The sequence below is a fragment of the Xyrauchen texanus genome, chromosome 32 (assembly GCF_025860055.1).
Source record: "Xyrauchen texanus isolate HMW12.3.18 chromosome 32, RBS_HiC_50CHRs, whole genome shotgun sequence".
Classification (NCBI taxonomy): Eukaryota; Metazoa; Chordata; class Actinopteri; order Cypriniformes; family Catostomidae; genus Xyrauchen; species Xyrauchen texanus.
This window is the reverse complement of record NC_068307.1, coordinates 15,256,662-15,283,733: the sequence shown is the minus strand read 5'-3', so window position 1 is coordinate 15,283,733 and position 27,072 is coordinate 15,256,662. Positions and strand designations below refer to the sequence as shown.

Sequence of the window (27,072 nt, the reverse complement as noted above, 5' to 3'; positions counted from 1 at the left end):
AACATATCCACCCTATATCTTCACAAATGTTCAGCTTCCTGTGGGGATGCATTTCTTGAAGGAACACTATATTATATTTATTCTGTTTAAGAAGAGAAATAACTTTCCTTTTTTTATGGGGTGCCCAACCCATTCACATTCCAGTTGGAGAGAGACAATCCATTCAAAATACCATGTACAATTTTGATACATTAGAAAAAATAGATAGTTTGTCAAATATAAAATTATAGGCCACATTCCACATTAGTGCAACAATCAAACCCCAATCTTCCCCCCAAACCAAACAAACAGAAAAAAGAAAAACGTGCGCTTTAACCCCACACATGACAGCACAAACCGGTATCAATCCCTCTAAACTCAAAGAGTCCATTTACACCTTTCTATATTAATTTTGTAAAACAGAATTACACAACAGAAGATAATCTGTAAAACAAACTCTAGCCAACAGGTGGGATAAACACAAAGAATATGTAAATTCATCCACAAAACTGTCCCGATGGTGTGTTCCTCCTCAAAACAAACTCCAGACCTCTAGCGGAACTAGCACACACACACACACACACACACACACACACACACACACACACACACACACACACACACACACACACACAAAGCCGTTCAGTTTCCTCAGGCAGTCAAACAAATGTTCAGTTAGCCAGCCCATTCAAGTGCTACATGAGTACAACTTATCAGTCCAGTGTCCTGCAAGAAATACTCCACAAAACAAACTCCAAACATTAGGAGGTATAGGCACAAAGTATGTGCAGATTCATCCACAAAACTGTCCTGAAGGAGTGCTGCTACACTAAACAAACTCCAGCCACTAGGTGGAAGCAATAAAAAAAGAAACAGAAAAGGTGCTCAGCTTCCTCGGACGAAAAAGTGAATGTTCAGTGAGTCAGGCCCTCTTGGCTGCAACTTGAGTACCACAAAATGTCTTACTCAGTATAAAATACTTTATGGTATTTACAGTATCTATTCACAATTTGGCTGGGAACATCAGTGCAGAAGCGACTTTCCATTGATGTAAGAGTTTCTTGTATTCCTTGAATAGATCACGTTTCTCTTTTGTCAAATTCTGGGAAAAAGTAAATGCTGTGCTTTCTTAACACCTCGCCTCATGTAACACAAGATCTTAATTGGATGATCTCAGAAATGTCTCCCTCAATGGATTGCCGAGCCAGGACCCTGTGAGCTTGAGCAGGCCTGTTATGTCAAGCAGATTCAGAAAGAGCCCGTCCAGGAATTCCACCATATTCTGACCCTCAGCTCCCTTAGGAATTCCAAAATTTCTGACATTGTTCCGCCGGTTATGATTCTCCAAATCCTCCAACTTCTCCCAGATGCGCACCAAATCTGCCTTGGTCACTAGCAGATTAGCAGCTAATTCCCTCTCCGATGACTCCAGATAATCGATCAGTTTCTCGACATTCCTGCTCTTGTAACCATTTTAGTGAATTTCGTCTCCATGATCGATCAACGTATTGCAGCAAGATCCTCCAAGTCAGCAACGACCTCCGTCAGCATTGCTGATATGTTCAGCAATTCTCACCAAATTTCTTTCACCTCTCCGGGCTAATGAAGTCCCTGGCTCGAGGCCTCTGGAGGGGCTTCAGCTTGACTAAGTAAGTCTCTTTTAATGTCTCCAGAGCATGAGGATTTTGAATTCTTTGATATATTGTCTTCCAAGAACAGTTATGGATCAGGGTCTATCGAATCTTACCAGTTTATATAACTGTAACAAAGGTTAAAATTAGTCACTTTTTTCCTTTTCTCCCCAATTTGGAATTCCCAATATAATCTAGGTCCTCGTGGTGGCGTAGTGACTCGCCTCAATCCGGGTGGCGGAGGACGAATCTCAGTTGCCTCCGTGTCTAAGACATCAATCCGTGCATCTTATCACGTGGCTTGTTGAGCATGTTACCATGGAGACCTAGTGCATGTGAAGGCTTACAACTCACCACGCGCCCCACAGAGAGTGAGAACCACATAATAGCAACCACGAGGAGATTACCCCATGTGACTCTACCCTCCCTAGCAATTTGGTTGCTTAGGAGACCTGGCTGGAGTCACTCATCACACCCTGCAAATTAGCTAGCAGTTCCAGGTTCAAAGTTTACAAAATGTAAACTTAGAAAAAGAAAATATTGGTTATCAGTATCTGTATTGGACACAATGAACTGTGAATTATCACTGTAAAACAGTTAAAGGATGGGCAAGGAGGAGGCGAGAACCAGCTTGTCAATATAAATCATAATTTAATGAAAACTCAAACCAAAATCACATAAACAAACACACATGACGGACATGCCCGTAATTCTCTCTCTCTCGAACAATCGTCACCGGCCACCTTTATCCCTCGCGCGCCTCATCAGGCCGATTGGGGACCGGGCGCGCGATATTCTGACTCGGCCCCGCCCCCCTCCGCTCCACATTCCTCCCGGCGTTATCTCAGGCCGGGGTGCCACCGGCATGACGTACACCCCCCTTATCCCTGGGGCGGGGTGTATCTCGCGTCCCGCGTGGTCATCCCCGCCTTCCTCGCCTTGGGAGGAGACAGGAGGGGAAAAACAACAACAAAATAGGCGAGGGAAAAGGCCAACACGGTGCGAAAGGGAGAGAGAGAGAGAGGAGAGAGAGAAAAAGCTCACTCACCGGTTCTCTGATGTACCGTCGCGTGGTCCTCGAACACTCCTCCACACTCAGGCGGACGACAGCCGCTCCAACCCCGGGCGAACCAGAGTGAAACCTTCGAACCCCAGCGGGCAGAACGCGCCTCCGCTTTCCTGGCAGCAAATGGGGACACTCCTCCGCCCCTGGCAGCGGCCCTACCGCTCCGGGCGGTAGGAGAGTTTCTTCCCTCCTCCCCTCGCGGACGGCGGTCTCCCTCGACCCCTCCGCGTCTCTGGGGACGGCAGGGCACTCCTCCACCCCGGCAGCGGCTCCCTCGCTCCAGGCAGTCGGGGTATCCCGTCCCCACTTGCCCCGTGGACGACGGCCGTTCCCCGCATCCGGGCGGTCGGGCTACTCCGTCACCCGGCAGATGGCAGCGGCGCTCCCCAGGGTGGATGGCAGTGTCGAGGACTCTGCGACGGGCATCCCTCCTCCTTCCCGGGTTTTGGCACCAATGTAAATCAGTTAAAGGATGGGCAAGGAGGAGGCGAGAACTGGCTTGTCAATATAAATCATAATTTAATGAAAACTCAAACCAAAAACACGTAAACAAACACACATGACGGACATGCCTGTAATTCTCTCTCTCTCGAACAATCGTCACCGGCCGCCTTTATCCCTCGCGCGCCTCATCAGGCCGATTGGGGACCGGGCGCGCGATATTCCGACCCGGCCCCGCCCCCCTCCGCTCCACAATCACACTACTATAACTACATTTTTTACTGACTTTTACATGCTATGTTCCATGTTTAGCTGCCGGTTCCTGGTGAAATTAACACATTTTATGCACTTTCACACATATCACGTGGCTGATTATGACTTTATAAATATTTATTTTATGCACTATTACTCACACACTGCTATGTTTTGATAGTGAAACACTTTTACTCTAAGGTATCATTTGAAAAACCATACATTTTAACAGTTGTATTACAGACTCACCTACATTTACACCCTTAATCCAATGTGATTAGCTTCTTCAGTTGTTCATCTCATAGAGTGTTGGACTTTGGACTCATTACCAGTCAGCCAGGCAAGCTGAGATTAGTAGCATAGAAACGACAGAAAATTTGCTTTACTCATTTTGTCATTGGAAACTATCAGATACGTTTTGCTATTGGTTAAGGGTAAGGATGCCTGTTTTTTGTCTACCCCTCATTTAATTTTAGATCACAATTGATTAGATTTAGGTAACATTTTATTAAAATCTACATCTAATATTCACCTTAAAACCTCGTCTTACGACATCATTTAATTCGATTTGGTGTCCCCAAATGAGCAATTAACAAACGGAAATCTGTTTATGGCTGTAACGAACCCCGCTCCTTCGGTTCGCCCCGCTCCCTCGAGCTCACACGCTCGTTCTGCTCCCTCGAGCTCACACGCTCGTTCTGCTTCCTCGAGCTCACATGCTCGTTCCCAATCTCCCCCTCGGGCTCACATGCCCGCTCCCAATCGCCAGAGTATTGTATACACCTGCACTCGTCCCATCACCTAGTTATTCGTTTCACCTGCACTGCTCGTTTGTTCCCCTATATTTATCACGACCCTTTCGTCTCACTCGTGTTGGTTATTGTTTAGTTACCCCTTCGCTTTGCCAGCTCTAGTGTTCCCCTAGCTCCCCTGTTTATTCTACCTGTTAGTATTACTCACTATTCTGATTCTGATTACCCGGCTTCGACCTTACGCTCCCCTTGACTACTCTTCTTCTGGATTTTCCCTATTGTACTTTTGCCTGCTCTTAATAAAAGCAGTTTTCATCTACATTGTGACTGCCTCTTCTTGTGCGGGTGACAGAGGCATTTGCATGACCTTACATATTGTTGGTTTTAAAGCATAATGTAAGGTCATACATGTAAATGCACTCAGTATTTGCAGTTTACTTACTCATGAATTGTCATGTTCAAGACTTGAAAACTGACTATGAGCGAATAACCGAAGTCAAGCCCCTTTTCTAATCACATGATAGCTGTGAAAACCATTGTAACAATAGTGACACTTTATGTCTTTAAAAAATCGAAACCAGCAGCAATATTTTCTGCTCATTATTTTCAGATGCAACAAACATTTTCAAATGATTGCCAGAAGTTTGCAGCTCTTCTCTGGTAGTGGTGAACCTCTGGCAAACCTTTGGCAACAGTTAACAATTTGCCACAAGTTTGGCACAAAGCATACAAAACTTATCTGTGGTGAATTTGTGGCAACTTTACTTTAAATTTGCAGTGAAGGGCTGTCAACAGTAACACAATATTATTTAATTGTCCAAATGGATAAAAGTCCAAATCGGTTACAGAGTTTATCTTTTAAATCTTAATTAAACAACAGCAGCTTCAAATGTGGACTGGGGCTGACAAACTCCATAATGAAAAATAAAATCTGCATAAAAGCATTATAAAAGTTGTCATTTTGACGTGTGCGCTATATGTAAGATTGATTTGATTGATGAACAGAACAAAATGTAAATCATTATACAATATACAGCTCTCAAATCAAATATGAAACTATTTGACAGTTCAAATTTTAAGTCAATGGCGTTTGATCACGAGACGCCATTTATAGATCTTTGTTAATATTACTCGCGTTGAATCTGACAGGATGCACTAAGTGCTAAATTTATTTAGTGTTGCCAACACTAATCATAACATTGTTAAAAATTCCAGCTCACCCCTTTTCAAATCTCTTTTTCAACCATTTCTATTATAAACAGACAAATAGTTATCCCTCTATAGTAGTTTTAGTTGTGTTGTAATTTGACAGAAATGCTTTTCAGCTTTGGTCTCTATATACTCTATGTATAATAGCAAACTAGGGGACACTCAGTAGTATCATATTTAAACAGTTGGTGCCCCTCAAACATAAGAGCACCACGCTTGCTGGAAACAACTCCAGTATGAGGTCGAAAGGTAAAATTCCAGCTAAATCTATCACAGAACTATAATATGAATTTTCTTTATTCTTTTCCAGCAGGCTTGTTGACCTTGTTAGAGCTGCAAGAGTCCTCTGTTGAGCTTCTCACTTACACATCCTTGACAACCGCCACTGATTGAACCACTACCTCTTAATTAGTGTGATATTCTGGAAATATTGCACTCACAATATCCACGTTGAGATCATCTAACGTAGTTTTCACACATAAGCGGTACAAATATTGGAGTGTGAATTTTCTCGAGCCATTAGAGTCTAAGCATATTTATAGGCAAAGCATTGCTTAAACATTTCAAATAGCTCTATGTAACAAGGTTAGAATGGGTAAGGTGGAGGAGGGAACCGGATGAACCATCAAAATAATGTTTAATGAAAACTTTAAAAAACACAAACATAAACATACAAGGCAGCTCGGCTTTATCTCTCTCCTCGGCTGATTAGCGTGATTGGGGGCCGGCCGTGTGCACTCATAGCCCGGCCCCACCCTCCTCTTCTTCACAAGGTATGTTAGTGCTAATATGCTGATGCTAGCTGTGCCTAGCAAACTAATAAAAATGGGATAAACATTAAGGTCCATATCTGGAGCACTGTGTGGATGTAAAATGAAAAGTTTGTTGTGAGAGGGCCCTAGGTCACCTAGAAAAGAGAAGAACATCTCTGTCAGCTCGCTGGAACAATTGAAATGCATCTGTGCAGTTTTTTTCTTGGGACTGAGATACTTTTTCTGCAGCTTTATGTTTGTGTGATGGTTCTATTATATCAATTTGCAGTATACATGGTATGTTTGAGACAGAAAATTTGTTTTGAGTCTAGGTCCAAGGTACTCAACAGGTGGCCTTTGTGCCTTGGTGTGCCTATTTATGAATATACTGTATACTTATTATCATCCGTTCCCAAAATTCATATGGAAATGAGGCAGAGCATTTTTATTTTTCTGTCTAATGCAGTATTATTCTAACTGACAATGGGTAAGCTCATCAGTGTAACCACCATAAAATGTATTTAATTTTAAATTATTTTGATGATGGACAACAAAAGTAATGTGGATGCAGAGGAGAGATAGCTGTTACATCTTTGGGCTTGTGTCTGTGCTATGAAGAAAATATCATGTTTAGGAAAGCGGTAGTTGATGTGTGAAATGTCCATCGACTTTTATTTTATCAACATCAAGATTTTTGGTCAAAATGTATATGAATGTAGGGAATGGAATATAAAATGTATAAGGTCTATCTTAGGTCCTGTAATTGGCCAATATTTTTATTTGTAATCACCCTTTTGCCAGTTAATTTTAAATGGTCCTGTGGTGAAACATATACATTTTAAAAGTATAGGTATTCTATGTAGTCTCTCAATTAATATGGTGTGGCAGGGTGGAGGGCGGGGCCGGGTCGTGATTCCGCACACCCGGCCCCTAATCAAGCCTCAGAGAGGGATAAAGGCAACTGGAAGCTGCAGTGTGACAGAGAGAGATATTTATGGACAGCTGTCCGACACCTTTGTGTGTTTGTCGTTATGTTTCAGTTTTATATTAAAATATTATTTATATTGTCAAGCCAGTTTTCGCCTCTTCCTTTCCATTAATCCCTTTACATTTGGTCTTATAATCTGCACGGATATTAATTAAAAAATAAATAGCAAAATGCACCTTAAAATAGCATTAGGTGGAGGAGCCTGTTAATTTCCCAAAATACTTTGTCAAATGTCCACATACTTTCAGGCATCTCTTTTTAAAGAAATGCTTTCATAACTTCAAATAGCATGACATTCTCTTAAATGGGGCGGCTGTGGCTCATCTGGTTGAGTGAGTTGTCCACTAATCGCAGGGTTGGTGGTTCGATTCCCTGCCCACACGACTCCACATGCCAAAGTGTCCTTGGGCAATCCACTGAACCCCAAGTTTCTCCCAATGACGGGCTTGCATCTTTTATGGCAATTCTGCCATCATTGCTGTGTGAATTGGTGAATGAGACGCAGTTTAAAGTGCTTTGAATACCGCTACGTTTAAAAAAGCACTATATAAGCGCAGACCATTTACCATAAATGGACATCAATATTTTGACAAAATTGAGTAACTCTAGTTGTCTTAGTGCTTTTTTACTCAATATCACTGCTTATGACCTTTTCCCAGTCAGAACATTCTGTGGGATATTGGCAAGAATCAGCACTTTATGCATTTCCATATTTGCACATTGGAAAAGGATGTGAGATTGCATGGGGTAAGAGAGGCCAATGACTTCCCAGTTTGCAAGAACATATGGGTTACAATTATCTCTCTAGTGTTCTCTTTCACTCTGTCTGTCCTCTACACCTCTAAATCAGCATGCTGTGGCATTTCCTGTACATTTCAAAGCAAACAAAACCTTGGATGGCACTGAGCTGGCCAAGCCACCTTTCAAAGCTGTTGCTGCCATGGTCACTTAGCATCCATTTTGCAAAGTGTGATTAAGAGCGAGGTCAGCATGGTTTTCTGAGAACCTTTGCAATATATATTGTTCCCATCAGAGGTGGGTACTAACACACTACATTTACTCCATTATATTTACTTGAGTAACTTTTTGGATAAAAATGTACTTTTATAAGATGATAATTGTTAATAAATGCGTAATTTATTGAGATTTTTGAATGGCATACTTAAAGCAAGTATGCAAAACAAACATTTCATCACTCCACATAATGCCTTCATTTTACACCAAGTCAAGGACATATTTCAAGATTACAATTGCAGCTCCAACTTAAGAAAAAACAGTGAGGTAAGTTTTAGAGATTGTAATAATGTGGGCTTGTCTGTGTCATTGTGATACTCATTCATGTTCAGCATGAATCTGTAAATATGGGTTCTTATGACCTCAGTTTCTAAGTAAAATATTTTATATCAGCGCTTCAACATCTCAGTGCCTACTGTATAAATCCTTGTATACGTCCACGTTAAGTGGAAATATTTTGTCCTGCTTTTCACAATTGTGAGCATTTCTACACGTGCAAGGTTGACACGTGCACAGTGTTTGACAGATGCGGGTGGCTTTGTCTGTAAAACAAGCTTCCAAACACAGAGAAAAGGTGCAATTTACCCTTAATGTACAAAACTATTTATCTAGATTCTTTCGACACTGACTATGCTGGAGCTAGAATTAACTAAATTCACGCAGAACGTAAAAAGCTGTGAAATAACGACAGAAGGCATGAATAAAGTATGATCTTGCTTCAGTGTATAATTAAACATTATATATAATTTTGGGACTGTATGACAAAGTCTTTAAAATGTATTATTGTCTAAATAATGAGTTTCATTGTGTATGACTCATTAGCAAATCAGTCTGAATATTAATTTTTTTAAAGATCCTTTTCAAAAGTGACTATGAATGCTATAGAAAAATCATGGAAATGTATAGTTAAAGAAGTGCGGGGACCCTTAATATAACGGTGTATCGTGCAATGCACTGTTTAATTAGATAATTAACTTTGTCTGCTTAATATACGTATATTAAAGGAACGTCAATTTACAATATTGGTCATTTTGCTGAAAGAGAACTCATTGTTTCTCAAATGTGTTATTCTTAAACATAAACCATAATTAAAATATTTACTTCATTCATGTCTCTGAAAGAAACCTCTCTCAGAGAATATAAATCAAAGTCATAAGTTGAAAACAACAACCTCCACATGTTACACCTAGATTGACTGCCTTTCCTCCAATAGCCCTCTGTTTCTGCCACTCATTTTGATCACAAAATCATATGGGTTAAGAGGGAATCCCAATTCCAGACCCGTTTTTGATGAATAAGAACATTAGAGCTGTGAACCCACCTTTATCCATTACGGATTCAGAGTGCTCTTGGATTGCACTTTATTTCCTTATATACACAGTAATCTCTTCATATATTTCCTGAAGAAAAGAGAGTTTAGCCTAGAGCTGTTTACTACCTGCCCTTTCCCCTTCTTCTTGAGGAAAAATAAAAGGTTTATTTTAGTAGGGGATGCTACTTGAAGGTAATTCAAAGCATTGCCTGCAGTGAGTATGCGTAATTGTTTCATGGGATGTGTTTGGCATCCTCAACATGTTGGCTAGACCCCATTATTCTTATGAAGCTAATCAAAATCCAAGCCACCTGTCTGGGTACCCCAGGAAGCATCCGGATGTACTTAGCAGCTTCAGATTGGTCAATGGGCTGGCTGGTCCAATATTCTTCATAACAGAGGGAATTATTGTCCAGTTGGTGTCACATACATCACTGTTATGCCAAGAAGACCAGGCAGGGGGCTTGACAGATAGCCAGCTTCTGGATGGCTGCATGAGGCCTGGCTCCGTGTTTGGCTCCAGAGTGTGTTGTTTACTTAGTCCGTGTGGACACTATGTGCTAATCTGATAATGGGCCCCAAAAATAAAGCCTGTCCTTAAACCTTTTCATCTGTGTTTCACTGGCTGCCCACCATTGCTCAAAAATCAATGTTCTTGTTCACACAGACACCATTCTTGCTGGAAAATCCAGTTTAAGATGATAGCTGTGTTTTTGAACTTGATAGCTGTTCTAAGATCGTCATTAGCTAGTCTATCTGGTAGAACATCTAAGACTACCAACAAACTCATAGCTGAAGGTGGTCGTGTTTTTTCATTTTTTTTACATGTTGGATGGTTAATCAGCTAATGACTAGCTTGTACCAGCTTATGACCAGCTTAGACCAGCTTGAAACCAGCCACAATGTTCCAAAACACAGCTACCAGTTTAAGATTTATTTTCCAGCAGGGATATTTTTCCTAGTTGTGTCCAGGGGCTCAGCAGTGCTCTTGGAGAGCAGAGCGATTTATTTATTGGCATGTGTCGTGGTGTTTATTTGACGGGCACTCAAAACTTCTGCATCATTAAACGATGCCACCCTCACTGCTGTGCATCTCATATCGACTGTCAGCATTCTCATACCAACAAAGATTTGGTCACGCTTAATGAAAGCCACTAGCTGAATCTAACGGTCAGTGTTAATGGTCCCTTCATGACCCATCCCAAGACATATTCACCCAATCAGCCTGCTGTTTTACAGCACCAGTATAAATACAGCCCAACTAATGAGGCGTCTGCTTTTGCAAAATTCTGTCTTTTTGGGTTAGGATTTTATGTTTGTTTTCTTTTTAAATGAGCTTGTGTGGATAAAGATGAAACAAAACCATTCCACTTGTATTGATGCAAAGGGGTCTGCATAATTATGAGGAAAATTGTACACCACATCTGTATGTGATTTTTGAATAGTTAATTTCAAAACCATTGGCATTAACATGGAGTTGGTCCCCTCTTTGCTGCTAGAACAGCTTCTGGAAAGGCTTTTTACTGTATGTTGGAACATGGCTGCAGGGATTTGCTCTTTAAATTCAGATGCAAGAACATAAGTGAAGTCAGGCACTGATTTTGGGTGATGGGGCATGGCTCACATTCAGCATTCAAGTTCATACAAATGGTGCTCAGAGGAGTTCAGATTTGGTTTTTGTGCAGGCTAGTCAAGTTCTTCCTCAATAGACTTGTGATAAACCATTTCTTAATGTACCTCACTTTTTGCACAGGAGCATTGCCATACTGGAACAGAAAAGGCACACTTCATTTTACTAATGTAGATGAAATAACCAAACCTGTTATATAGAAAGACGTGCCCACATACTTTTGGCCAAATAGTATATTTTCAAAACACACCAAATCTGACATCTGACTTCAGTGCTCCCTTAGGAAGAGGTTGAGAAAATAGATATGACTGTGCTTTATTTTTTTTATTTTTTTTTAGAAAGTTATAAGGAAAAGGCCAACCGTGCAACTCTGCAAGTGTGTCTGCATGCTGCGCATAGGTGTGTACGGGAATGTGTGTGCATCTTTGTATCACGGATTTGAGTGTCTCTGTGTGTTTTTGTGTATATGTCTATGCTTCAAGAAAGGTTATAAATCCAAGACCTGCTGTTCTCCAGGCCTGAGAGCAAAGCCATTACTATATGCCACATTGTGAGCTGTTTGTGTATCTCACATATTAGGACAGGTTTGACAGCCAGTCCCAAAAGAAGGGTCTGTCTCTGTTTAAATTTTCAAAAGCCTGCTAGATTTGTGCTTTTCCAAGCCTGCCTGAAGTCTTTTAGATGGGCGCCTTTGAAGCCACAGAATCCATCAGGATTTTTGCAATACTAATACAATCAAACGGGAATGGCTGCCTTATGATTCATTTATAATGCAAGCACACCACAAATGGGAATTTATGATGCATCTTCAAAGAGTTGCAGGAGAAAGCATGCTTAATTGATAGATGATGTTTTTTACTGTGTGACTGTTCTGTGACTGGTTTATTTTGTATTACGTCAACGTGCAGTTTATAGTTCTTATATGCCATAATTGACTGTTTTTCAAGGTTTTGTCTTCTCAATCTGCTTTGGATTGCTCAAATAGAGATTTGTTACCATTCAAGAAGAGATTGTTGGCCTGTGAGATCATAATATAATAGTTTATTTAAAGAACATTTTCCTTTGTAGAGGCACTTGATAGACAGAACAAAAGCAGTTAACTTGTCAAAGTCTTTATCATGTAGATGGCAGCCTGTGACATTGACTGTTTAGGTATTCACTGCCGATTCTGAACTGATACTTGTTTGGCATAAATAAGTGTTCTGTTAATTTTGTTTTCAGATAAAGATTTGTTTTGGCAGTGATACGCTTTTATTTTGCTCTTATCAGTTTCAGATCTATAGATAAACTGTCTCTGTTTATTTTGTGCGGTCACAAAAGAGAGAGAGTGAGAGAAACAGAAAGCGTTTGTGAAGAGGATCTTCTGTTATGGGTGCTGTAGTTCACCATTCATTACATCAATGACTGTTGGAGTGCAATATCGAAGCATTTCTCATTTACCACTTGTCTTTTCATGACTGTTTCACATTTATTGATTTTTAACATTTTCATTCTGTAGAGGTGTCTTAGATGCTGTTGAGCAACAATTGCCATTGTTATAATGGAAATAATAATTTTGCTCAAAAGTTGCTCGTCCATATCTTGGGAGACTTCTCAGTTACGTTTGGGAAGTTCTCAGTTACGTTTCATGTAAGTATCAACTTTGATTCACTTTCTCCTAAAAGTCCTTAGGAAACAGTCATTTAACAAATGAGACAATTGTTGATATACAGTACAGTCTTGGAGGAATTGAATGAAATATTTTTGACTTCACATTGAAATCTCTTACATTTCATTGTATTTTGACAAATCTGAGCACAGTTTGTAACATTGGCATCACTTCTGAAAAACTTTGGAAGAGACATTTATGAGATTACTGGTGATTTTTTTTGGGGAGAAAAGCTAAAGCCAAAGTCTCCATTTAGTCGCATTGCTGTTTTGGAGATCTCATTTGTGTTCTTTACTGTACGTATATATTAAACTACATGCAAATTAAAATCTGTATCTGTTTAAGCAAATTCTTTATCTCTGAAATAACCTATTCTGGAGAATAAAAATACTTTTTCCAGAGGTTAACCTCATGATTTTATGGTGCCCCAGACAGGAGGGCAAAAAGACAAAAACATTTATGAGCCATCTGTGGCACTTCACTGACGGGTCAATAGTCATATCCAACCCATGAGTGAGTAGAAGGGGGCTTTAAGACCCAGTGACACAGAGTGACATTTCATCTGGATGGGTTTCAGAATGCACTTATACTCTTTTTCGGCTCCTCACTGGCCGCAGGTTCAGACCCGGCCACGAGAGCTCTGATTGGCCAGAGCAGCTCAGGTACTGGCTTGAGCCGCTGGAGTTGTCAAACATGTTTAACCGCTGTAGCTCCTGAGATAGCATTCGATACTGTTGCGTTTACGTCTTGCATGCCCTCTCTGACACCTCATCTCATGTTTTTCTGCTCTTTCGCAAAAAGCATCTGACAGCACTGACAGACAGGAGCCTCTCTGCAAACTTCAGTTTGCAAAAGAGTGGGGGTTGCGGTTTGGAGTTATGTCACCTCTTGCGTGGCCTAGTACAACTAATAAATCATCATTTCTTGAGTCTGTACACAGATTTGGTCTGTTTAGCTTTTACATTCTGATGGAAGCCACTAATCTTCAGTATGCAATTCTGAGGTAAAAAAATAAAATAGCTGGGCTGTATTATTCAAAAACTTTTGATCAAAATATTTGTTACATGTCATGTTTAATTGCAAAGTACTATACAAAATTACAAAGGAACTGTCTGCTTTTACTTTAGACAAATATGTATAACTACAGATGTCCTAAGAACTTTAGATTTCATTGGAAACAACTTGTGTTGGGCTTGTTGCACTCCCCAAAGTGGCATGGCCCCTTCCATTACAGTACGAGTTACTTCAAATGCAGCAATTTTGCAAATGTTTCACTTCTGTTAATGCAGTTGAGTTGTGTGTTAAAGTTATGTTGTCAAGTTTAATTTGCTTTGCTTTTACTGTTGTGTTGTTACTTCCAGCACCAGCATAGTAAGCTTAGAGACGTTTCTGTCCTTTCTGCTGCAGTTTTGCAGTGGCTTTAGCAGTGACTGTAAACTTTGGGATGAAGCAGACTCTCTCTCTCTCTCTTTCTCTCTCTGGACAGTTTTTTTTTTTTTTTTTTTGCTGACTGTCCTGTTATTGTTAAGAATATGGCAGTGTAGTCACAGATCAAAGTTTGTTGTGTCTGTTAGATCAGTGCTGTCAAGAAAGATGTTTAAGTCACCATAATAAGAACAATAACTTATTAAAGTTTACAGTCACAAGTGCTTTTGTGGTGCTAAAACCGTCCCTCAGGACAGTCTAAATAAATTCTGAAGATGAAAGCTTAGGATTGTTAGTTTTGAAACCTAACATTGAGGTCCAAACATTGTTGATAATTACACGTTACTTATAGAAATTAGCTAATGTTCTGGGCTACATGTTATGACTTGAGGTCACAAGGTCATCCACATTCAGTCACATGACCTTGTTTTTGTGCATGTGCTCACTAAGCTAAGCATCACTGTTACTGTTTCTCATAATTGTAATCCTATGTTAAACTTTGGCACATACTTCATCCCACACCGTTTGTGTGTGCTATTACGCTTAAAGGTGTGCTATTACTTTTCAAAGCAATTGGACTTGAAAAAAATCTGAGAAACCAAAAAAGGCCAAATCTAGAGACTAGAATATTATATATTTACATGAGGGTGGTCACTTTTTACTTGTGCCAATAAGAAAGCACCTGCCTCTAGCAATGATTTAGCAACCAGCCAAACACATAGGCAACCATGTAGCAAATTACACATTTCTTTGAAAAAAAAAACCCATTATAATGTTTTAAATTTTTTTGCCACTTTATTAATATGGACAGTCAGAGAGGAGACAGATGATAGGGAGCATAAGATAGGAACTGGGACAGGAAAACAGATTCAATCAGTCAACCTCAATCTTCGCTGAAGTGCCATTGCGCACTAACCACTAAGCCACAGGTCCATTGCTTATTTTTGCAGAAGTGAACTGGTTTGTTTGAGACGATCATCATCATGAATCCAGTTTTTAAACACATAGTTCCTGGCTCAACACCAGTGACTCCACCGTCACTGCTGAAGATCTGAGATGATTTTCAAAGCAGCATTTGTTACTGCAGGGACTGAGCAAATGGGGCTCATCTCAACATCATTTCTTCCCTCGTCTGGCCTCATTAGCGAGACATTGACTCCAGGTTCCATACAGGTTTCTGAGGTCATGTATACCTCTCGCTGAGTGGGCGAGGCCTCAGTTCTCTTCTGTCTCCTAGAAAAAGCCTTGGATCATTATCGCCATGAAGTCTGTAATATGTGGATGTACTCTGTTAGATATGAGTAGTTTCTGGGTCAGCGTTTTTGTAGTGATAAGGCCACCAAAAGGCAGCACTCGACTGCATTCTCTCGTTCTCATACATGTCACAAAGGAGAGGAATATTTCCGGGTTGTGCGCTGCAGAGGAGCGAGTGGGGAAAAAAGATGGAGGGCTATCTTTAGACTCTCACTTCTTATGAAAATGTTTTGTTCTCCCACCGCTCTCTCTCCTTTTCCCTTTCTCTCTTTCCATCCTGCTCACAGTGTGTGTGTGTGTGTGTGTGTGTGTGTGTGTGTGTGTGTGTGTGTGTGTGTTAAACCGCAGAAGGCTGTTATCTGTATGCAAATAATGTTCTTTGCTATGGAAAGGGAGCTGGTTAACCATTCAGATCAGGTTTTGAAGCAATGCAACTACCAAGAAGCGTATTTCACAGAAAGCTGTGCTGCAGTTTGGGGCTGTCATGCACGTTACATAGCAGTATTTTAAGAACAATTATTGTATCCTGTTGATGTACCTCCAACTTTTCATTACATACACAGAGATCATTTGTTTTGTCAGGCAAATTAGTGACATTCAAAATATCTTGAAAATCAATGGCTTATATTATTGTTATTTAAAAAAAAAAAAATCTATTTTAACACACTTTCTTTTCAAGCTTAATATGCAGAGACAAACTTTAAATATGCCATTCGTAGGTTGATTCCTCCAAAAAGTGTAAAATCTGTGACTCTATGGCACTATCAAAACATTGCAGTTTTTTTTTTAACATCCTGACACAGGTTCAAACAGGGCTGGGCTGTAATGGAATACATGTAATATGTTACGTATTCAGAATACAAAAATTAAATAACTGTATTCAACCTTTGTAATGTTTTCAAGAACCTGTATTCAGAATGCAGTTAGAATTTTGTTTGTATACTTCTCATAATAAACATAAATAAGGCAGATTTGACAGAAAACAAGTCTAATCAATCTAGTGAGAAGCATCGTTTTTCTAAACACTGCATATGCGCAGGCTCACACTTGTCCTCTTGCCTTCTCTTCCCCAGAGCAGTTGCAGCGCCTGTGCAGTGTTGCCAGGGTTACTGTTTCACAACAAATTAATTAATTTGAAAACACAATTGCGGGTTAAAATTATACAATTTGCAGTTTTGGGGTTGCTCAAAACATTTGATTTAGACACTAAATTATGAAAATGCAATGTATTATTCGTGTATAATAATTCGGGTATTGAACATCTGGCAACTGCACCGGCACACTATTGTCTTAACAATCAGCACGTTGCAAGCTGTGTACTAGTCTCAATACAGCCGATTTCAATTTCACAAATATAACATTCATGTGCATGATACGTGTATCTTCTTCCTCAGTGTTGTTAATCCCCTCTAAACCAGAACTTGAACACCCCTTGTAAAGAATTTGCTGTAAAAATTAATTTTCATATATATTCAAAACCAAAGTTTTATTTTATGTAATTCTTAAATTCTTTTCATTAATGATTAATTTGCATAAACATAAAAATAGACCTATTCCAAACTACTCAAACCATTCAAACTGCAGGCTGTTGCTGCTCTGGGGGTTTGCTGTAGATTGTATACAGTTGTTTGGCCCTGTCAGAAGATGCTGTGCATCCCTTTAGCAAAGTTAGCGAGTTGGAATATGTGAAGAGCAAGTATTTACATTAGCCTTCATTAGCCCCCCTGTGCAACTCAGCTATCACCTAATGTAATTTACACATTACTGAACCCTTAAGCTGCACTTCCACATCAGAGACCACAGTCTCTTCCAAAAATAATTTATGTTAATGTTATGTTATGTTTAGGGCTGTCAATTAAATATTATTTTTGTCTTATGAATTACATAAAAAATAACATGATGAAAGAATAATGCAAAAATGAATCATGCCCTCGAACCATACTTAAAATTCCAATGCAAGGAATGTTCCTACCAACGGAGCAATTCATACTTAATGTACCACATTGATTTTTTTGAGGATCTGTTGCAGAAGGAGCAGTCAGAGCAACTTGTCAAACCAAAGAGCGCAGGTAGCACAGCCTTCCCCAGATGATGCGCTCTTGCGGACAAAGAAAGCTAGGCCAACAGAATGCAGGGATCTCTGGAAACATTTTCTCAAATTTAAAGTTTCATACTATCTTTAATTGACACATCATCCTTAAAACACAGGGTTCATGACTGGAGATGATGATAAATTGTGAGACGTAACACAACCAAAGTGAGACGCATCTTCCTGACACATGAGTACATAGACCAACAATTAAAAAAATTGTAGATGATGTAAGGAAAATAATAGGGTTCACAGTGCAAAGATAAAGAAATTAAACAAACAATATTTGAAGTTTAATGCCTCTTTTTGTATTGTCTAAATGCTACACATGTCTGCTGCAACAATATATGTGTAAGTTGTAATGTATTTGAATTATTTAATGTATAATATTTAATATATACAGCATTACATTGATAATTATTTTAAATATTATATACTAAATTATCTTTATTTGGGGGCCTTTCTCAATACATTTTGATTATATGTGATTTATTGTGATTAATTTCAATTAATTAATTGGTTAATCATGTAATTCATTTGATTTAAATGTTAATTGATTAACAGTCCTTGTTGTTATGTTATATTATGTTATGTTATTTCCAGAATCATTATGATCTTCATTGCCAAGTATGCAGAGGTGGGTAGTAATGTGCTATATTTACTTTTACATGAGTAACTTTTGTGGAAAAAATACTTTTAGAGTAGGTTTAAAAGTGGGTACATCTTACTCTCACTCAAGTACATTTCTAATGAATTTATTTTACTTTTACTTCTTTACAATGGGCGGCGTTCCTGTCCTTGCATTACTGGGTTTAATTTTATGAATGCGTAATCTATTGAGAGATTAGAGCAGAAGTTCACACAGAGGCACACGCTGCTGTTATAGACTGTCACTCAAGTCATCAATGCTGCAGCATCAAACTCTTCAAAGTGAAACATTTTCTTCACTCCACACAGTGAAAAAAAATAATAGTTTCGTCATGGAATGCCTTCATTTAACACCAAGACGTGGATATTTCAAGATTAAAATCACAGCTTCAGTTTTGCAGCACGCTGTGGTAAATTTTGGCTCTAATCCTAACGTTGTCTTTTCTGTTTTCAGGGAGATTCTGTAACTGGGCTCTTATGACATGTTTTTAAGTGTACATTTTAAAATAAGTGCAGCAATATATCAGTGCAATTTGTCCAACGTCCCGCATGTCATAAGCAGTATTTACGCATTTACCAGACGTCCTTGTGGGGTGCTGGAAACTATTGCATCAGGCAATAGTCAGGCGGATTAACTGTATAAATCCATGTAAACATCCAAGTTAAGTGTAAATAAATGCTTTGGCTCTGCTGGTCGCGTGATTGACAACTGGAGCGCGAACAGACAGCATTTCGGTCTGCACAGCGAAGTGCAGGTGCGAGATGATCGTATGGTGAAGAGAGTGGCTGTGTCTGAAATCGTTCACTATTTCCTATATAGTGAATGGCAGTAAGTGCACTATATCTCAGCAGTGAGCAGGGCTGGACTGGGAAGAGAAATCGGCTCGGAATTATACATGGCAACAGGCCCAAAAATTGCTGGGATTTGCAGTTCTTTTTCTGCATATCGTGGCGACATTTTGTGGTCCGTTCTGCATAAGGTGACGGCTCATTTTTGCTTATCGCGGCCCATTCAGCATGTTTCACGGCCGCTCAGTTCTCCCGACGGCCATTCCACCCCTGATCAGTCCCAAATTCCGTCGGCCCACCGGGAAAATGCCCGGTATGCCAGATTACCAGTCCAGCCCTGGCAGTGAGTGAACAAAACGAGTGAATTCGGACACTGACGTATACGCAAAGCGTCGGATCTCTGGGGCTGTCACAGAAACAGCATCAATTATGAACTTTTAAAATACTTGGACCTTACTTGTTATTCTTATTAAATCATATATTAATACAATAATTCTTCATTCCGTTTGTCGTTTTTAATATATAATGTGTGTTAATATAAAGAGAACACATTTGATCAAATAAAGAGTACATTTTAAGATATTTCTGTATGTTTTTCCTCTCTGTATGTTATTTTAATCAAGTAATGATTTGTCAAAAATGTATTTAATACATTCAGCATGAAAGAAAACATTGCAGAAGTGGAGGAAGCAGTAAACTCCCAGCTCGTACGTCTTCACCATGGTGGATTGTAGGCAATTAACTGTCATTAATTAGAGTGCTTTGTGGGTAATGAGTGAACAAAAGTAGGGAATGAGTGGCTCACTCAGAATTCAGACAATCCTAATTAACTGGCGGACACTCTAAATAGTGCACTATATAGAGGATGGGTAAACTACCCCTTTAAAGTGATAGCTCAGCCATAATTTAATATTCTGTCATAATTTCCCTATCATCATTTTGTTCCAAACCAGTGTGACACTTTGCATTATGTGGAACACAAAATACGTTAGACAGAATGTTAGGAACTGTCAGTCTCGCACACCATTCACCTTCAACATATAAAGGGAAAAAAATATTGTTTCATGGAAGAAAGAAAGTCATATGGGTTTGGAACAACATGATGGTGAATAATGACAGAATTTCCATTAATAATAAACATAATATTTCTGTAACACATGTTAAATGTGTATTATGTACTGGAATGTAGGGGAGTAAACGTCTGTTATGTAATATGTGAAAGTAACGAGTTACTCACTACTTGAGTACTCTTTTAATTCGATACTTTCTTACTCTTTCTCAAGTACTAACATAAATAATTACATTTACTTCTATTTTACAGAGCTTGTTTTTGGCTACTCTACCCACCTCTGCAAGTATGAAGCATAAAAGGAATTTGTCTTGGTGACAGACGCTTCCAGTGCACAAACAATATAGATACTGAGATAATAAACAAAATAGAATAAAAGTCAAAGTGAATAGAAAAAAAAAAAAAAATATATATATATATATATATATATAAACACACAGTATATATATTATGAATATATATATTACAACATTACAACAACATTGTAATGTTGTTACAATGCACTGTGTTGTTACATTATGTTATGTTGTTACATTGATGCTTTACAATACATAATGTTAATAAAATGTGTACTGTGCTGTAAAGATGTATTCAGCAAAACTGTAGGCCTTGCCCTGAGGTAATTTAATGAGCTCAGTCCACTGAAATGTGATATGACAGGGACGTTGCCTTGATAAGAATCTGACAGTTTTAATATATGCTAAATAATGCAATTATTTATCTAATCTCTTGGTGTACTAAAGTAATCCGTTCCATTATTGAAATGCACATTTCATTACCAGTATTTACCTGGAGAAGATTACTCTGTTGTAGTTTTTGTTTGGATTACGTTTGAAGGCTATTTTTTGTGTACTAATGTTGCAAAGTCTACATCCATTTATTTTTTATTAATGTTTATTTTTCACAAAATGTATTCACATGAAATACATTCATCACGTCACTGATCCTCCTTGGGGAGGACAGAAATGAAAGGAGATGGATTTTTCTAAAGGAAAGCAGGTTACTTTAATATAATTTCCCTATGAAATTGTTATTATTATTTTTTCTTATTAAAATTGTGTGTATTTTGCCTGGAGCAGAAGTTTTCAGGTTTAGAATTATGCATATCAAAGCACTGAATCTAAGAATAAGTCTGTCAAGTCAAGTTCAATTGAGATCCTGCTGTGGTTCACTTCTATTAGCCTGTGCCAACCCCCAGTGTATTAATCTCTTGTGACCGAGACAATGCTCAGAGCCAGTAGCTCATATAATCTGTGGTTACTTTACATTGTACATTGACAGTGTTTTGCATTAAAATTATTTTAAAATTACTGAAATTAAATCTGCTCAATTTTGTTGTTAAGGATATAACAATTATTTTTGAATAATTCCAAATAGAGAGAATATTGAAGGAATCAAACATGATACAAGTAAGCTGTTTTCAATTTAATAGTAATAATATTAGGGCAAGCAAAATCTACAGGACTGTCAGACTACCTGAATCGCTGTAGTGCTTAGATTACACAACTAGTTTTCTTGTCATCTGTCATCTTCTTGTCGTAGCACCGCACACAATACATAACAGAACACAGACAAGGTGCACATAATACAAGATGTTTGGCCAAGAGGCAACCCTGACCAACAGTGAAAAAATTTTTTTGAACAATGAATTCACACGAGAAATTATTATGATCATGATCATGCTCAGTGTCAAAGTCATCTGTGCCCTGATTATGTCTGGAAAAACAAAAGAAGAGAAAATTTAAATATGGCAGAATGAAACATTGGGAAGTTGCAGGCAGTCTGTGATATCACAGCATCTGTGACTGCTCAAGACTGGCTAATGTCACGTCATTGAACTGCTCATATTTAACGAGCATCACCGACTCTAGTGAGCACTGATTTGGCAGCGATCCAGGGTTTTTATCACAGACCTCGGAAATTTGTCTTCGGAAGAAAATCCGGCCAAAAATTGTGTAGTGTGCACATGCATAGAGGGTGGCATGGTGGTTCAATGGATAGCACTGTCGCCTCACAGCATGAATGTCCCAGGTTCAAGTCCTGGCTCAACTGGGACTTTTCTCATTGAAATTGTATACATATTTATTTGCATGCTATTTTCAGTTACTCATTTTCAATGGTTGACTTTTAAGGAGCTCATTTTATTTATTAAAATTAATTACATTTAATTCTTAAAATTGTTGAATTTAATTAATAACATTGCTTGTAATCTGTTGCCACAATTTTGTTGAGTAGATATTGTGTATTATTTTTACAGTGTAGACCTTCTATCTGACTTGCCATTATTTTAGTGGTTGTAACCTTTTCAAACCGACTTTTTGGCTGTTCATTTATTCGCCTCCTGCAGTTTAGAAACATGTGTGAATAGCCTGTGGTATGGGAACATGGCATCATCTTTTAGTCTTGCAGTTTTAGGGAATGGATGATAATTATATCATAGGAAGGGACAGTATGAAGGTTTTGTCCCACTGTAAATATTTGTGTGGACATTAACACAAGAGGAAGGCAAATTTGTCTCACTACCAGGTTAGTTGAGACAGAAAAGAAAAATAAAGCTGTGACATTTCTGTTAGAAGAGAAACCAAACTGGCAAATGTTCTAATGCAGCATCTCCAGGACTCAACCTACTGTGACTGCCTTTCTTCATCTGTATCCCTGAAATAAATGTAAAATAATGCCCCTTTGACACCTCTCACATTGCTTTAGGGTATGCTGTTTTCATTTTTAACATTTCCTAACATTTCCACCATTGGTCCTATTCCCACTTACCTTTGCTCGCCCTCTCCAATCCAAATCAAGATTAATTTAACATCTCAAGCCATCTGCTAGAGTTCCAAGATGAACTGATTTAAGTACATGGCACTTGGAACTAAGCCTCAGTGGTTTTTTCATCTAGTTGTGAATTCCAATGTGTGGGCCAACCAACTGCCATCTGATCCCATTTTTATTCCTCTGTTGGGACTATTCCCAATATGGCTTTTAGCTGTGGAACTTAAGGTCTTATAATACAGACCCTGGCATGTGTGAAAACTGGTACTATAGGTAGATGTGCCTAAGGCTTTGCTCTGAGGTCAATCCATACAATCGTTATGTACCTCAGAGAGTACTTCTGCAAAGAACTTTTGGTGCAGATGGCTTTTCAAAGTGATTGACTTTCAATGTTGTGATTCATGTTTTAAAGGATGTTACTTGACAGTCTAACAATTTCCTGAAATCTGTTATGATACCGGAAGTTGATTACACCTCTTGGAGAGCCATTAGCATGTCTGTGAGAGTAGAGCTTGGTTATCTCATACAGACAGCTTCCAAGGTTTGGCACTCTGTCTTTCACAGTGTTGCTAACCTTGTAGAGGATATCTTGCAATGAAATGTTGTGCTTCACTTTGCCATTTCTTTTTGATAATCGTCTGTTGGAGTAACTCTTGAAAGATATTGTTGAACTCTAAAGGCATAGCCATGCAACAGGGCTCTTGTATTTTCAGAGAAGATGGTTGCACTATATGGCTAAAGATATGTGGATACCTAAACAACCCACCCATATATGTTTGTTGAACATTTAATTTCCAACTGATTAGCATTAATATGGTGTTGGTTCTCCCTAACAGCTTCCACTTAATGTTGGAACATGGCTGTGGGGATTGCGAGTGGAAGTACCAAAGCTTCCACCACCAGTGAGCCAAACCTGACAATTAGAAGGGGATTTTCCTTTCAGCCATATAGTGTATTAGTATGCATTACTAATATTGCTGAATCTTTCCTGCTTGTCTTGTTGACCCTTACTTTAAAAGAATTGAGCAATTACCACTTAGAAATCAAATCCAGAGCATTCCTCTCCTTCAATGATGTGCCAAAAAATGTCAAGGCCTCCATTACAGGTCTCATTAAAGTATATTGTAGTGAATCTTAATCTCCATACACAATTCTGGGCTATTCACTATCCAGAGTTATGGAGGCCCTTTTTGTTCCACTGTGATTGGATTGCACCTCTGCATGCATGGGGGTGAAGAGCTTGCCTCCGCCTGCCTGTTTTAGCAGCCAAATGTGCTCGTGGCTTGGAGCTGCAGACATGAACACCTGACAGTCTGCCATTTGATTGCTAATCATTTTCAAGCCTGTGCCTGGTCTTGTTGATTTGGCATGGCACACATCCTTGGTTAATTAATTAAATGTGCGCTTGTTTTCGGTAGCCACTTCCAGGAGATCAACTTCTTGATGTAGCAACAAAACTAGATCAATTAAATTCAATAAAAAACTCAATTAACCAAAGGAAAGTGCCTGAGCATGGGTCAGATGTGTTTTGTTTGTTCATTTTGTGTAAAGGACAAAACTAATTTTTAATGTTGTCCTATTCTTTTGGAAATATTTTAATACTTGCATTGCAGTAAAATTGGTACAGGTTGAAACATGCCTGATTCGAGTCACAGTACAGTATGTGTTGCATTTCTATATTGAATTACATGTGTTCTGGGATTGTGAGGGCAATTGCAAGAGCTAAATGGTCCTTTATTCACAGATCATGCACACAATCAGTATTCCGCAATCTCCCCCAAGATGTATATACTCAGGATAAGCCTACTGTAGTGAATAAGTTGGTGACTACCTTTCCATTAAAATGCACTGCAGGGTTACTTCTGTGTAATTTTTTCTGTGACTCTCATAATATATTGGCACAAACTGTTTTGTTGTTCATTTAAATGTACAAGTGCAAGCCAATGGGTAAAACAATAACTGCATTTTTTACTTAACCCCAGAGAGTTGTGGTTCTACTGGCTGAGCAAATTAAACCAAAACATAATTTATTTTTATTTTTTTTAGATTTTTTTTTTTGTGTGTGAAGAAAAGCAGAGAAGGATCAATGAAACAGAGAAGGGTAATGTAGCTGAATGTTGTTTATACAGTACAGTAGAACTACTGTACAGGCCAGGTCTAACAAGTACAAATAAAGGGTCTGTTCCAAAATTAAGTAGTCTAATTTTCAGGTAATATCATAAGTGACCAATTTCAGAAAGCTCTACAAAGGCAGCAGCTCTGAGCATCATAAAATTATTGCTAATGTGAGAGTCGACTCAATTAGATTTCAATAGCATTTGGCATTAGAATGTTGCTCAGAAAATTTTCAATAATCTCTTATAAGCTTATAAATGCACAGCACACACAAATATTGGGTGAAATAGTCAATTTTTAATTACACTGAAATCATTTGTATCAAAACTTTTTGGTATTGAATTAATTATATCTATAATCAGCATTTCTCTCGCTCACCACAATGTATTATGGGAAATATTATGCATGTTATCTGCCAAAGATACATGCAACTATGCCTAAGAATTTGGCCAAAATAAGGTATCTTGGAAGGCAGTTTAATTATGCTACCTAACTTTTTAAACAGCTGCAGCTTTAGCAGTGTGTATATGATGCTGACTATGGCTTACATAGGTAGCTCACTAGGTTTTGGAACAGAGTCAACATCTTATGAACTCTTCCATCCTTTCTACACCGAATGACACAGCACTTCATATGCAAATGTAAATCTTGTTATAATTTTGCAGAACAAAATTGGCATTTCATTTGTTAATAATAGTGCTACCATAGTCCAAATAATAAGGCTGCACTACGTACAACATGCTAATAGCCACTATTTTGTCTATCAGGAGAGGTAGAGTGTGAGTTCCAAGAAACAAACAGCCATTTAAGGCTGTCTTGAGGTCAAAAAGTGTGGTCTTATCAATAATTGTTGGATGGTAAAAGAGTGTTTTGAGTGGGGTTGGGGGGGGTTGTCTCAAGTACTTTCTTCTGCAGTTTGCTTTTACATATTTCAATTTCTCACAACATTTTTTAAAGGCATTACATTACAGCCTTGCAAAGAACATTCAGTCTATTATTTCTGTCTATTATTTCTTCCAATTGCAGGTTTTCTGAGCACAGGAGACCAGGCAGCCAAGGGTAACTACGGACTTCTCGATCAAATCCAGGCCCTGCGCTGGACAAGTGAAAACATTGCTTTCTTTGGGGGTGACCCTTTACGCATTACTGTTTTTGGCTCTGGGGCCGGTGCCTCATGTGTCAACCTCCTCACTCTGTCCCATTATTCTGAAGGTAACCGTTGGAGCAATTCAACCAAAGGTACAATTCAGAGATTTTAACTATTCAAACCTGTTTTGTCTGCATGTCAGCTGTTTGTGTTTGATTTCATCTCTGTTTTCAACTTAATTTTCATTGAGAGTTTGTGATTTCCGGCGAACTGAGCAACATTGACCATTGATAATGCAACAGAGATGAGCAGTGAAAATGAAAATGAGCAGTGATGTGATGCATTGACTTTATTAGAGCCAGTGGAGTGCAAGCTACTAGCACAGACCAATAGCACACTCAGAGACTGAGAGAACTCCAACAATTTAATCACCTTCAGTATGAACACACTTTAACTTAGTACAAAAAAAATTTGATCACCCTAAATAATTTCATAGAACGCAAAGTTTGCTCAATTTCACAGAGGCTGTGTGCCTAATACAAAAATCATAAAGCCAACATGGTTGCAAAAACTTCATGAAGTTCCTTCATTGGCTTAGTATTAACTGAGCTAATTTGTCATTCTCTAATTTGTCATATCTCTAGTGATATAACTTGTTTATAGAAATTAAATATTCGGAGGTCACGTAGTTCCATGCTAGGTTCGGACGTGTGAACGGTGAGGTCTGCGCACTTTGCTAGTTTAACCCTCTGGGGTCTGATAGTGTTTTAGGCCCTGTAGAAGTTTTGACATGCCTTGACATTTGTGCTTTTTTCAGTTTCTTAAAAACATATTAATGGCCAAAGTCTGATAACACTGTATTCAGCACAAACCGGCTACAATAATATGTGAACAACATGTGTTTTTTGAAAAAACAACAATTTTAAGTGATTGAAATAAGGCCATATAACACATACTAAACATCTGTCCACAAGAATTTTAGAACTGGATCTTGTAGCCAAGAGTTTTTGCTACAAAATGAGGTGAAAACCATCCTGATCACTCATATAAAGCAATATAGTAATTTAACTTTTGTAAGTGTAAAGAACCATTCTATTTTAATTGAGAAATTAAAGATCTACGGATTTTCTCCTTCTGCTATTTTACTAATGAA

The 27,072-nt window shown here is 38.6% G+C and overlaps 1 protein-coding gene across 2 annotated transcripts in view; it reads left to right on the top strand.

The window, feature by feature from the left end:
- The window catches only part of nlgn1 (neuroligin 1), a 523,587-nt gene that overhangs the window by 484,019 nt on the left and 12,496 nt on the right, over positions 1–27,072 (top strand). For both annotated transcript variants that reach the window (XM_052102055.1, XM_052102054.1), the window contains exon 5: positions 25,859–26,071. In XM_052102055.1, the coding sequence (XP_051958015.1) occupies positions 25,859–26,071 (213 nt within the window). The remainder of the gene's footprint in view (positions 1–25,858; positions 26,072–27,072) is intronic.